This window comes from Benincasa hispida, chromosome 1 (genome assembly GCF_027475165.1).
Source record: "Benincasa hispida cultivar pf3 chromosome 1, pf3_genome.v1.1, whole genome shotgun sequence".
NCBI classification, from domain to species: domain Eukaryota; kingdom Viridiplantae; phylum Streptophyta; class Magnoliopsida; order Cucurbitales; family Cucurbitaceae; genus Benincasa; species Benincasa hispida.
In genome coordinates this window covers 94,422,960-94,432,960 of record NC_143478.1, presented here as the reverse complement: position 1 = coordinate 94,432,960, position 10,001 = coordinate 94,422,960, and the positions used below count along the sequence as shown (strand labels likewise).

The window sequence follows — 10,001 nt, the reverse complement described above, 5'->3', positions numbered from 1 at the left end:
ATCATAAGATTAAATTTTAACCTCAATTTTTCATTTTCAATTTTCAATTTAACTAAATTGGATCTTTAAACTTAGTTAAATGTTGCAACTTCCACTCCTAATTCTTATTTACTGATTATAGTTAAAAAGAAATATATTTGCAAGCTCGTGAATTTCAATGGTATCAAATTTAAGTTTGTGGTCAACAAGAGCGTAGCTCAACTAACATAGTGTTTGTACTATCGACCTCGAGGTGCTAAAATTCACAAATTTTAACTAAGATTTAGCGTTTTAATGTTGCCTTTTTTTCTTTTTTCTTTTCTCTTTTAAAAGAAATAATTTTATCGATTTGCACCGTACAAATGTTTTAAATTCATTGAAAGTATATGAATCTTTTTTTTCATGAATTTCAAATGAAAATCTAGAAATGGTAACACTTTTCAATGGAAGCCTTATCTAAATATGATGTGAAATTGGATAGACAATAAACATTTTTTTAAAAAAATATATGAATTTTCTCATATCTTTTAAATCATCAAATTTTGTATTTAAATTTGATCCATATTTTCGTATAATATTTTGTTAAGTTAATATTTTATATAAGTAATTAGGACTTGTTTGATAATAATCAGTTTTAGATTTTAAAAACTTTTCGAGAAATTACATAACAAAAAATAAAAAATAAAATCAAAGTAGTATTTATAAGCCATCTTCAAGAACCGATTTTGGTTTCGAATTTGAGGATAAATAACTTGAATTTACAAAATAAAGAATAAACAAGGATCAAAACAAATATTCATGCGATTTAAAGAATCAAACAAAATAGTAATATATATATATATATATATATAAACCAAAAAATAAACTTAAAAATTAGGCTTAAATAACAATTTCAATCGGTATACTCTATGGTTCCTTCCTTTTTTATTTTCTTTGTTTATTTGTCCTTATACGTTATATTTTAACCTTTTTTTTGTTTCTTGTTTCTTCAATTTAGTTTTTATAATTTAAAAGCTTTAAATTTAATTATTTATGTTTTAAATGATACTAATAGTAAATTATATATTTAACTTATGGTTAAAATATTTATAAGAACCAAATATTAGTTAGAAGTAATAGTATGATAGTATATTAAATAACTATGAAGTATATTGTTCGAATAATTTTACCTTCAATTGTACTAAAAAAAATAGTATGAGAGGTTGTTCCTTTAAATTTTTATGATACTATATTGTTGTCTTATTAAATTAGGACAAGATGCTAATACCATATTGACTACATTAGAGACACACGATTTCTAATATTAGCCCAATTAAACTTACGAAAAAACTCTTATATATCACTTTTAGTCTTTGAAATTTACTTTAAGTTCCAATTTGTTCCCAAAATCTCAAAAGTAACACTTTATTCTTTGAAGTTTAGTAAATAGTTCTAAATGGTCTTTGAGAAAGTTGATGTTGACTTAATTGACAAGTGATGTGATAGCTAAATAGTGATTAGACCTTGTCTTATATTATCAATTTTAAATGATGTTGAATAATTTCATAATTTTATATGCGAAATTACTCATATGGTCTTTTTCTTGTCACCTTTAATTACATCGGTTCTTTCTAGAAACAAAATTTATGTCTCTTAATTAAAGGTGAGATAATTATTTTATTTTATTTTTTTTATTTTTGAAAAATAAACTTACAATCATACGTTTTCTCACTTCATTATATACTTTTTAAACATATTTTCAAACAATTTTTTTAAACTAAAAAAAAGGTGTAGTTTTTGAAAACTTAATTTTGTTTAGAATTCAAAATTTTCTCTTAAGGAAAACATTTATTATAGTTATTAAATGAGAGCTAAAATGATTGAACTAAATAGAATGCTAACCAAAAGGTAAATTGCAAAAATCATCCATAAAATGTGGTGGTAGTTGCATTTACATCTTCAAACTTTCGATTATATAAATTTGGCCCTTAAATTTGAAAAATGTTAATATTAGACCCTCAAATTTACAATAATTGAGAAATTAGACCCCAGAATGATTAAAATTAACCAATGAACTTACATAGTTTGAATGCCAAATTTTAACATTTACAAGTAATTGAAAGGTATAACTTTAACCAAGCTTTAGAATGTCGATGTCAGCGAAAATGTCTTAGTCTTAATTTTATAGAAATTTTGATGGAAATATCGATTTCGATGGATATTTCTGAAAAATTTTAAAAGAAAAAATAGTTAAAAAGGAGTAAATAAATATTTAATGATTTTTAAATAAGTTAATATCTCGTTTATTCTTTTTACAAACTTCATGTTGATATTTAATTTATGAAAAACTTAAAAATATTAATAAAAATATAGAGCGTGGATGAAAATTTAAAATAAATGTAGTGTTGTCACTAACAATATGAAAGCTTAGAAGTTAGGACACGTCAAACTTTTTATCCTCCGCGTTCATTTTTTTCAAACCAGACCCACCACTCTCATATTCACTCTCCATTTTTTCTCCTCTTTGGGAGCCGTCAAATGCCGACCCTTTAACCTCTGTCCCCTTCTCCCTTCTCCTTTTCCTTCTCCTCCACTCACTCACTTTCCATCTTCTATATAAAACCACATTTCTTCCTCCATTTCTCTGTATCCCCACAAACCCACTCCAATGAAGGTCTCTTCCATTGATGACTCCCTGTTTTCCTGCAAAGGAGTTGGATCCACCAACACCACAACCACCACTCATTTCACTGTCATGAAAACATCTCTCTTCTTCGCCGGCGATGGTTTCACTGTCTATGATTGCAAAGGCAAACTCGTCTTCCGAGTCGATTCCTATGGCCCTGATTCTCGCTACAGAGATGAACTCGTTCTTATGGACCCTCATGGTCGTTGCCTCTTCACAGTCCGCCGCAAGGTAACACCTCATTTCTGCTTCTTCTTCCTTTATTTCAACTGGGTTTTCTCTAATTTGAATTTCGGACTCTTGTTTGTTCGAATTTTGAGATTCGAGTTTTTTACTCTGTTTTTTTGCTACGAAAACAGAGGCCGAGTTTGCATCAACGGTGGGAAGGGTATCTCCGGGAGAGGATCAACGGGCAGAAACCGATTTTCGCAGTGCGGCGGTCGTCAATCATTGGACGGTCGAGTTTCACGGTGGAAATGTACGGAAATCCTGGCGAGGAGTATCAAATCGAGGGGTGCTTTGGGCAGCGTTTATGCACAGTTTTGAATGTTAAGAAAGAGCCGGTGGCTACGATTAGAAGGAAAGTTGATGCTTCGACTAATGTGTTGCTTGGAAAAGATGTTTTTTCTCTTACTTTAAACCCTGGTTTTGATGGGGCTTTCGCTATGGCTTTGGTGCTTGTTCTTGATCGGATTAATGGTGAAGGGGTTGATTCTAGTGGTGACCCAGATCGAACCTCATAATTGATTTTGAGGGCTTCCTTGTTTCATCATCTGTTTGGTGGAGCAACAATAAATACACAGTTTTTGAGAATGGAAGAATTTTGTTAGATTTGGAAAGAAAAATGAATTGATCATCATAGTTTACTTGTAATTTCTTGCAAATTGCTTGTTCTTGAGATGGTTTTGATCATGTCTTATCTATAGTTTTCTTTTTCTTTTTTTCTTTCAGATATTTAATGTTACCAAACGTGTGTATAGATGGAATTTGAATATCACCAAACAAAGGCTTAACTGGAACACCAGATATAGTATTAGAGAGTGGAATTTGTTACATTGCTGAAATGTTGTGTTGAAGAAAAAAAAATGAAAAAGAAAAAGAAAAATCAATCAGTTGGCCTTTTTAAAAATTAAAATAATCACTGTTTACTCAAAGAATTGAAGAAGAATTGTAATGGTAAGTTTTTGCAGACTGCTTGATCTTGAGCTGGTTTTTGATGTCATTGAAGCTCTTTTCTATGATGCAAGAATCAGCATCAGAATAGCAGCGGAGGCTGTGAGAACCATTGAATATGAGCAGCCAAACCAGCCTCCAATTCCAAGTTTCTGCCATTTTTTTATTTCCAAAAGAAGAAACTCAAATTAGCTAAGCTTTAATAATAGAAATCAGTTGGAAAAATCTTACCGTTCAAGAAAAATCTTACCTTAAAAGAGAGAAGGGATGAGGGTCCTGCAGAGGAAGGTTTGAGTCCTGTGAAGCCAATATCGTATGAAATACTGCCATCCGGCTTGAACAGCCCAAAGTTCCTCTCGGATGTTGGTCCCGGCTTCGAGTTCTCGTTAAACAGAGCAAAAACGTAAGCCCTCACCACGGTTTTTGGCCGGAAAGGAGTTCCCTTCTTCTTCATCAGCTTCTTTCGTAGATTTCGATTGTACGTCCTTGCATTTTTCAAGGTAGCACCAGCTTCGTTCTCATCCCCATGAGAAGCCCAACCAGTCTCTGAGACAATGACCGGCATCTTTGGGTAGCCAGCCTTTTCGAGTGCAGCGTAAGCCGCATCAACTTGAGCCTCGAACATGTTATCGTAATGCAGATTGGTTTTCGCATCGAAGATCCCTTTGTTCTTCTTGAAGAGTGCATAGTTGATGTCAATATGTTCAGGGTCATTCTTGTAAGCCAAGAAGGGATATGCATTAATGAAGAAAGGGGAGCCAATTAGGGAGAAGAATTGCAAAAGAGGCTTCATAAATGGCACAATATCTTCCCTGAAAATGCAGGATGAAGGTGGAAATGAGTTTGCAAAAACAGCTTCTGAATGTGGACTTGAAACTTGCACAATGTTTGTCAATTGAAGCCTATAAAGAGCATTGTAAACATTTTTAGCTGCAGGCAAAAGGACCTCCCACAGCCCAACATCAGGATTCCCCAAAACCTCGTTCCCAACCGCAATCCCTCGTATATGAGTGTCGGGGAGAAATGGTTGGACATTCTCTTTAATCCAGTTCATAGCGCGATCCTCCCCGACGCTTATGTCTTTGAGAAATTCATTGCCGAGCCCGACTACAATCTCGATACCGGAACCTTTGAAGGCGGTGAGGACTCCATGATCAGCATCATAAATTCTGATGTTCTTTATCTTTGCAGCTTTCAAAAGTGTTACCACACTTTCAGGTGGTGGTAAATTATCTGCTATTCTTCCATAATTCACTCCATATGTCCAAGTTGCATCCACTGCTGTAAAAATGTAAAAGAAAAAGGCATAGTTAGCAATAATTGAAGTCTAAATTTTAGAGGGGAGAAAAACAAATATCCCTTTTGCTTCCAAAGTTCAATGGAATGAGCTGTTGAGAGAGGAACAGACCATTTAGGAAGATAGCACAGAAGGGAAAAAAGAAGCAGAAGAAAAGGGAATAAGTGGTCATTTGTGAGGAGGGGCAAAAGGAGAAGAAAAAGAGAGTTCCTTTTGTAGAAAAAGAGGGTGGGGTTGTTGGCTTATGTGATATTGTAATACTTTGTAGGCCAAAAATAGGAGCAGGAAATCATTTGAATGATGCAATGCTTTTCTTCCTGAGGCCATGGCTTTACAAAAATAGATTGATTCTTAGCCTTTGTCCAAAGATGATTCAAATTTTGATCTGAAGGAAGAGGATTCTTTATTCTTATTTCCATGATGAAAAAGACAGTTGTTTTATGGGGGGTATAGAATAGATTCTTCCCTTTCCTCACACTTTTATCTCTCTCCCTTTCTCTAATATTTCTTTTCACTTTCTTTTCATCTGTTACTTCTCTTGAGAAATCTCCGTTTTCTGTTTTGTTTTAAGGTTTTTCTTTTTCCTTTCTTTTCTTTTTGCAGATGTTTGATGGGGTTTGATTTAGAATATCCATTTGGCTTTGGGAACACTTTCCATTTTCATGTTAAAAGAAAGATTGAGCAAAAGGTTGGATCTTTGAAACGTTTTCATTTCAGTGTGATGTTGAAGTTTTTGGAGTAAACGAAAAGAATGGACTGAATTATGAAACAATAGCCATGAGATTTGTCATTTGTATAAAAATAAACTTATATTTCAAAAAGGTTGCATTATTACCTTTACTCACATAAATGTTTTCGAACAACCATTGGAATAGAAATCATGTAGAATATCAGATGGAAATTACGACTTGAAACAGGTGTGGGAATGTATTGGAATAGTGTGACAATATCTCCATCCCGATTTTCGTTTCAAGTCCTCGTCACACCACTCCATTTTTCGTTCAATATTCTAACGGATTCTATCCAAAAATATTTTAGAGATATTGATGAAAAATTAAGGATAATATTGCAACTTAAAGAATAGAATTATTTTTAACAAAACAGCAGCATGAGACAGAAAAACATCTCTCACCCAATGTAATTAGAAGGCCGATTAACTATAACATTCTACAGTCAAAAGAAGTCTGGTGAGCAAAAACAACAAAAGCTACAAATTCTAAAATCTAAATCTAACTACTACAAGTTCCCTTTTTAGTAAATACATTCGTAAAACTAAAGCTACTGTAACCGTGGAAGAGCGTAAACAGTTGCAGAGAAACAAAGATCGGGTTTTCGAGACCACCAAAAGGTGTTGGGAAGTAGGCATAATACAGCAGTCAGCAGACGGTTGTTATATGCACTGCATCGATCCACAGGTCAATCCTAGTTAAAGCTTACCATTTTCTTTCACCAAGTTATCATGTTCGATGCTTCTGTCCTCGGCCTGAACATTACATTTTGCATCATTTGTTGAAACACCTTGATTACCCTTAACCTCATGATCTGGTGCAGCTGCAGTTTCATTCCGATCATTCTGTTTCTCTCCCTCCACGACTCCATTCGCTTGTTCAATGACAACATTGCCAGGGTCTTTTTTGTTTTCTTGGTTGTCTTGAGAGTCATTTTCTTTCTTGTCAGGAGAGCTGTTTTCTTGCTCGATCTCAGTTTGCACCATTTCTTTTTCAGATTGGTTAACCTCACTAGCAATAGGAACAGTATGTTCAGTAGGTGTGACTGTTTCTGCTACTTCATTTCCTTGCTTTTCAGCTTCTTCCAAACCCTCAGTTTTCTCTGGAACGGCATCTTGACCGTTGGTTTCACTACCATGCTTATTTGTTTCGTTCATACTGACAAATTCCGAGTTAACAACTACATCTGAACCTCCCTCATGGTCTTGCTTTTCACCTTCCTTCACGTGGGGAGTGTTCACAGTGGCTACCGGGGCTTCTGTATGACCATTTTCAGTTTCACCGGCATCGCTGAACATCTTATCTTTACCAAACATCTTATCTTTACTGCTTATGTCTGGATCAGCATCCACTTCTTCGATTTCCTTGGGTTCATCTTTAGGTTTATCTCCATTTTCAGCTTGACAATTATCAGAACCCTCTTTATCCTCTTCAACAACAGGAATGTTCTTCTCATTCCCCTCTACATCTTTCATTTCAATTTCTTCAGGAACTGTGGGAGCTGCATTTGCTTCCTCCTTACTGTCTTTCTTAGAACCAGAAGATTTCCGGCTCCGTTTCTTTGGAGGCTCCTCCTTAGGCGGAGTTGCCTTGACCTTCTCACTAATTCTTGCTGATCTTCTAGGTGTCTCACCTGTGCTCCAATCGAATTCTGATATTGCAGGGCCACCAGGATGCAATTTTAAGTACTGCTCCAGCAGTTTTCTGTTACCAATTTCTTCACCAGTTGGAGCAATGAATACAATCTCACTCTTTCTTGGTGTACCTGACTTCTTGGGTATGAACTAGACAAGGGGGGAAACACCGCAAATTCGTTTTAGTAGAAATGCTCTAAAGAGCCTTCTAATATACAAATCATAATATTAAGTTCTTCCAAGATCCATTTTGCATCCAACATCGAGAGTTTGACACAAAGACTTTGTAATATAACATACATGATCGTCAGAAAGGACATCAAGTAACTAAGAAGATGCATTAAACTCAAAAATTCAGGACAACGTAAACATGGAAGAGATGGTTAGGGGGTGGGGATGGGGGCAAGTTGCATAGACATCAGTCTTACCCAAGACTCCGAGACAGCGAAAAAGAAAAATATATCTTGGTCGATTTTTCTATTTCGAGGAATCAGAGGCTATTTCTCAATCTCTGACTGTGAAATGAATTACAAAAGGAGGACTTCTCATAAAACATTAAAAAAAACTGACAACCTTCATAGATCATACAATCATTTAATCACCACAGCACTAAGCCACAAAACTCCTAAGCATGATATATATAATACTGCAACAACTGCCTGAACTTCGGTTTGAAACCTACGGCCCTCACGTCATATAGTCACAGATCAAAAGCATTCAATTTATTTTTTTTTATAGCAGCCTTGAAGAGCAGACTGCTCTAGACACAAACATTAAGTAGATGGCTCAAAAGTGACTCCCAAGATCAGGCTTCAAGTTCCTATAGCATGAATATCAGAGATGTTTAAACACAAAACATCACAAGACGCAACGGCCCATCGTTCTAAACTCCAAAAACTTAACACTCTCATAAGTTTTAACATTCCTTCTGCAGGTCTCATGTACAGCAACTACCTATTTTCAATGAGACAGTAGCTCCTTCATATGTGGTCATTTCTTACACTCATATTAATCATCTAAAATATCATAACAACTAATTTTTCACCTCAAAATCCAAAAAAGTCCTCATAAGCCTACATTTGATATCCCATCTTCAAAAAATTGAAGAACTCAAGGAAAAAGAAAAAGTGCCTAAGATCAAATGACAGTGCAACAAAAAGGGAAAAGAGAGAGCTCTCAAAAGAATTCAATCTACTTCTATATCCTTTCTCAGGAAGCAAAAATAAACAAGGAATTAAGGTTATAACAAACCCTAACCATTCAAAAAAGCTGAAACCTACCACAATTTTACAAACAAGCCCTAAAACTAAAACAGAGTTCCAAAGGCAAAAAAAACACAAACTTCACCACAAAAAGAGGACATTGAGATAAAACTCACAAGACCCAGAAACAAAAATTGCAATATCAAGTGAAAAAAAGTTCATTTCTTGCAGAAGAAGACCTAAATTGAGTAAGATATTCAAACTTTTAGAGAGAGAGAGAGAGAGAGAGAGAAAGACCAGTTTCTTCCAAGTAGCTGGTGCAGGAAGCTCCACAGAAACGACTTCATCCATGGCTGCTCCAGATTGTGTTTGAGCTTCACTTTTCACCATCATAACTTCCTCTTTGTTCTCCATTTTTTGCTGTTTCTCCCTCTAAAACTCTCTCTTCTTCTCTCCAGTTTATATTCTTGTTTGGCTAAAATAGAACACATAAACCGTTGAGAGAGAGAGTCTATGAGGTGTGATTTTTTGGTGGTTACTCCTAAAATCCAAAAGGGCAGTGCTAAAATTACCATCACAGCAAAGGCAAAATCCAAACTCAAAAACTATTGGACACTTGGTCCAATCAGAAAGGGACGATCTTCATTTCCTTTGTTGATAATCAACGTGTCAAGATCAGAGGACCGAGTTCAGGGATTGGGGACTGTACTCAATGACAAAGTAACTATTTTTTTTTTCCTTAAAAATCCTCTTTTTATTTTTTGTTCTCTGCCCTCAATGCGGGTGAATTGGAGAGAAAAAAGAAAAATCAAAAGATTCCAAAATTCCTTTTTTTTTTTCTTTTTGCGTTTTATATTTTATATTTTTCATATTTCTTTTTTCTAATTATCAAAAATTTTAAAAAATGGAAAAGAATTTTTGTTTTCCCGCACTTTGTTTTGGAGAAATGGGAAAGAGGAGGAGCGTGGGGGTGGTCGTGGTGACGGTCGTGGAGACACGTGTCAATCCGGACGTCAAAGGCTTTGGATAACGTTACTTTTAAGGGAACTTAAATGTGGGTTTCACGTCCGAATCTGACGGTGTTGTGTAAAAATGTATGTAATGTGATGTTGGCTTAGGTTTCAAGTTTCTTTCTTGGTAACTTTATTTTTGCTGCTTTTGTTGTGTATTAATTTACTCCGTAATTTGTAGGGAAAATTGCACAAATCTTCACCTATCAACTACAAGAATTGTTGCCTAAAAAAAAGTCAACTCATGGTTTTTTTTTTTTTTTTTTTTTTACGTTTTCTAAATAGAGTTAATTAGTATAGAACTACATTTTAG

General features: G+C 34.7%; 3 protein-coding genes across 3 annotated transcripts; 1 reads left to right on the top strand and 2 right to left on the bottom strand.

The window, feature by feature from the left end:
• Window positions 1-2,394: 2,394 nt before the first annotated feature.
• LOC120083737 (protein LURP-one-related 5-like) lies at window positions 2,395-3,517 on the top strand. Its single transcript, XM_039039623.2, has 2 exons — window positions 2,395-2,875; window positions 3,004-3,517. The coding sequence occupies exons 1-2, from the start codon at window positions 2,627-2,629 to the stop codon at window positions 3,385-3,387; spliced, it is 633 nt and encodes a 210-aa protein (XP_038895551.1). The 5' UTR covers window positions 2,395-2,626; the 3' UTR covers window positions 3,388-3,517.
• LOC120083654 (Glycosyl hydrolase superfamily protein) lies at window positions 3,025-5,421 on the bottom strand. The gene is made up of 3 exons (XM_039039523.2): window positions 5,226-5,421; window positions 4,068-5,098; window positions 3,025-3,969 (listed from the first exon to the last, which is right to left on the bottom strand). The coding sequence occupies exons 1-3, from the start codon at window positions 5,284-5,286 to the stop codon at window positions 3,880-3,882; spliced, it is 1,182 nt and encodes a 393-aa protein (XP_038895451.1). The 5' UTR covers window positions 5,287-5,421; the 3' UTR covers window positions 3,025-3,879.
• An 804-nt stretch (window positions 5,422-6,225) lies between these two features.
• Window positions 6,226-9,428, bottom strand: LOC120083566 (uncharacterized). Its single transcript, XM_039039417.2, has 2 exons — window positions 8,976-9,428; window positions 6,226-7,626 (listed from the first exon to the last, which is right to left on the bottom strand). Exons 1-2 carry the CDS (start codon window positions 9,090-9,092, stop codon window positions 6,541-6,543), a joined length of 1,203 nt encoding a protein of 400 aa, XP_038895345.1. The 5' UTR covers window positions 9,093-9,428; the 3' UTR covers window positions 6,226-6,540.
• Window positions 9,429-10,001: the final 573 nt, after the last annotated feature.

What these genes read in the sequence shown, in the direction of transcription:
- LOC120083737 (XM_039039623.2), top strand. Translation starts at nt 2,627, where the DNA reads ATGAAGGTCTCTTCCATTGATGACTCCCTGTTTTCCTGCAAAGGAGTT. An exon ending in TCTTCACAGTCCGCCGCAAG is followed by an intron (nt 2,876 to 3,003) that starts GTAACACCTCAT and finishes CTACGAAAACAG; the next exon opens with AGGCCGAGTTTGCATCAACG.
- LOC120083654 (XM_039039523.2), bottom strand. Translation starts at nt 5,286, where the DNA reads ATGACCACTTATTCCCTTTTCTTCTGCTTCTTTTTTCCCTTCTGTGCT. An exon ending in CTGTGCTATCTTCCTAAATG is followed by an intron (nt 5,099 to 5,225) that starts GTCTGTTCCTCT and finishes ACATTTTTACAG; the next exon opens with CAGTGGATGCAACTTGGACA. An exon ending in CATCCCTTCTCTCTTTTAAG is followed by an intron (nt 3,970 to 4,067) that starts GTAAGATTTTTC and finishes AAAAAATGGCAG; the next exon opens with AAACTTGGAATTGGAGGCTG.
- LOC120083566 (XM_039039417.2), bottom strand. Translation starts at nt 9,092, where the DNA reads ATGGAGAACAAAGAGGAAGTTATGATGGTGAAAAGTGAAGCTCAAACA. An exon ending in CAGCTACTTGGAAGAAACTG is followed by an intron (nt 7,627 to 8,975) that starts GTCTTTCTCTCT and finishes CCCCTTGTCTAG; the next exon opens with TTCATACCCAAGAAGTCAGG.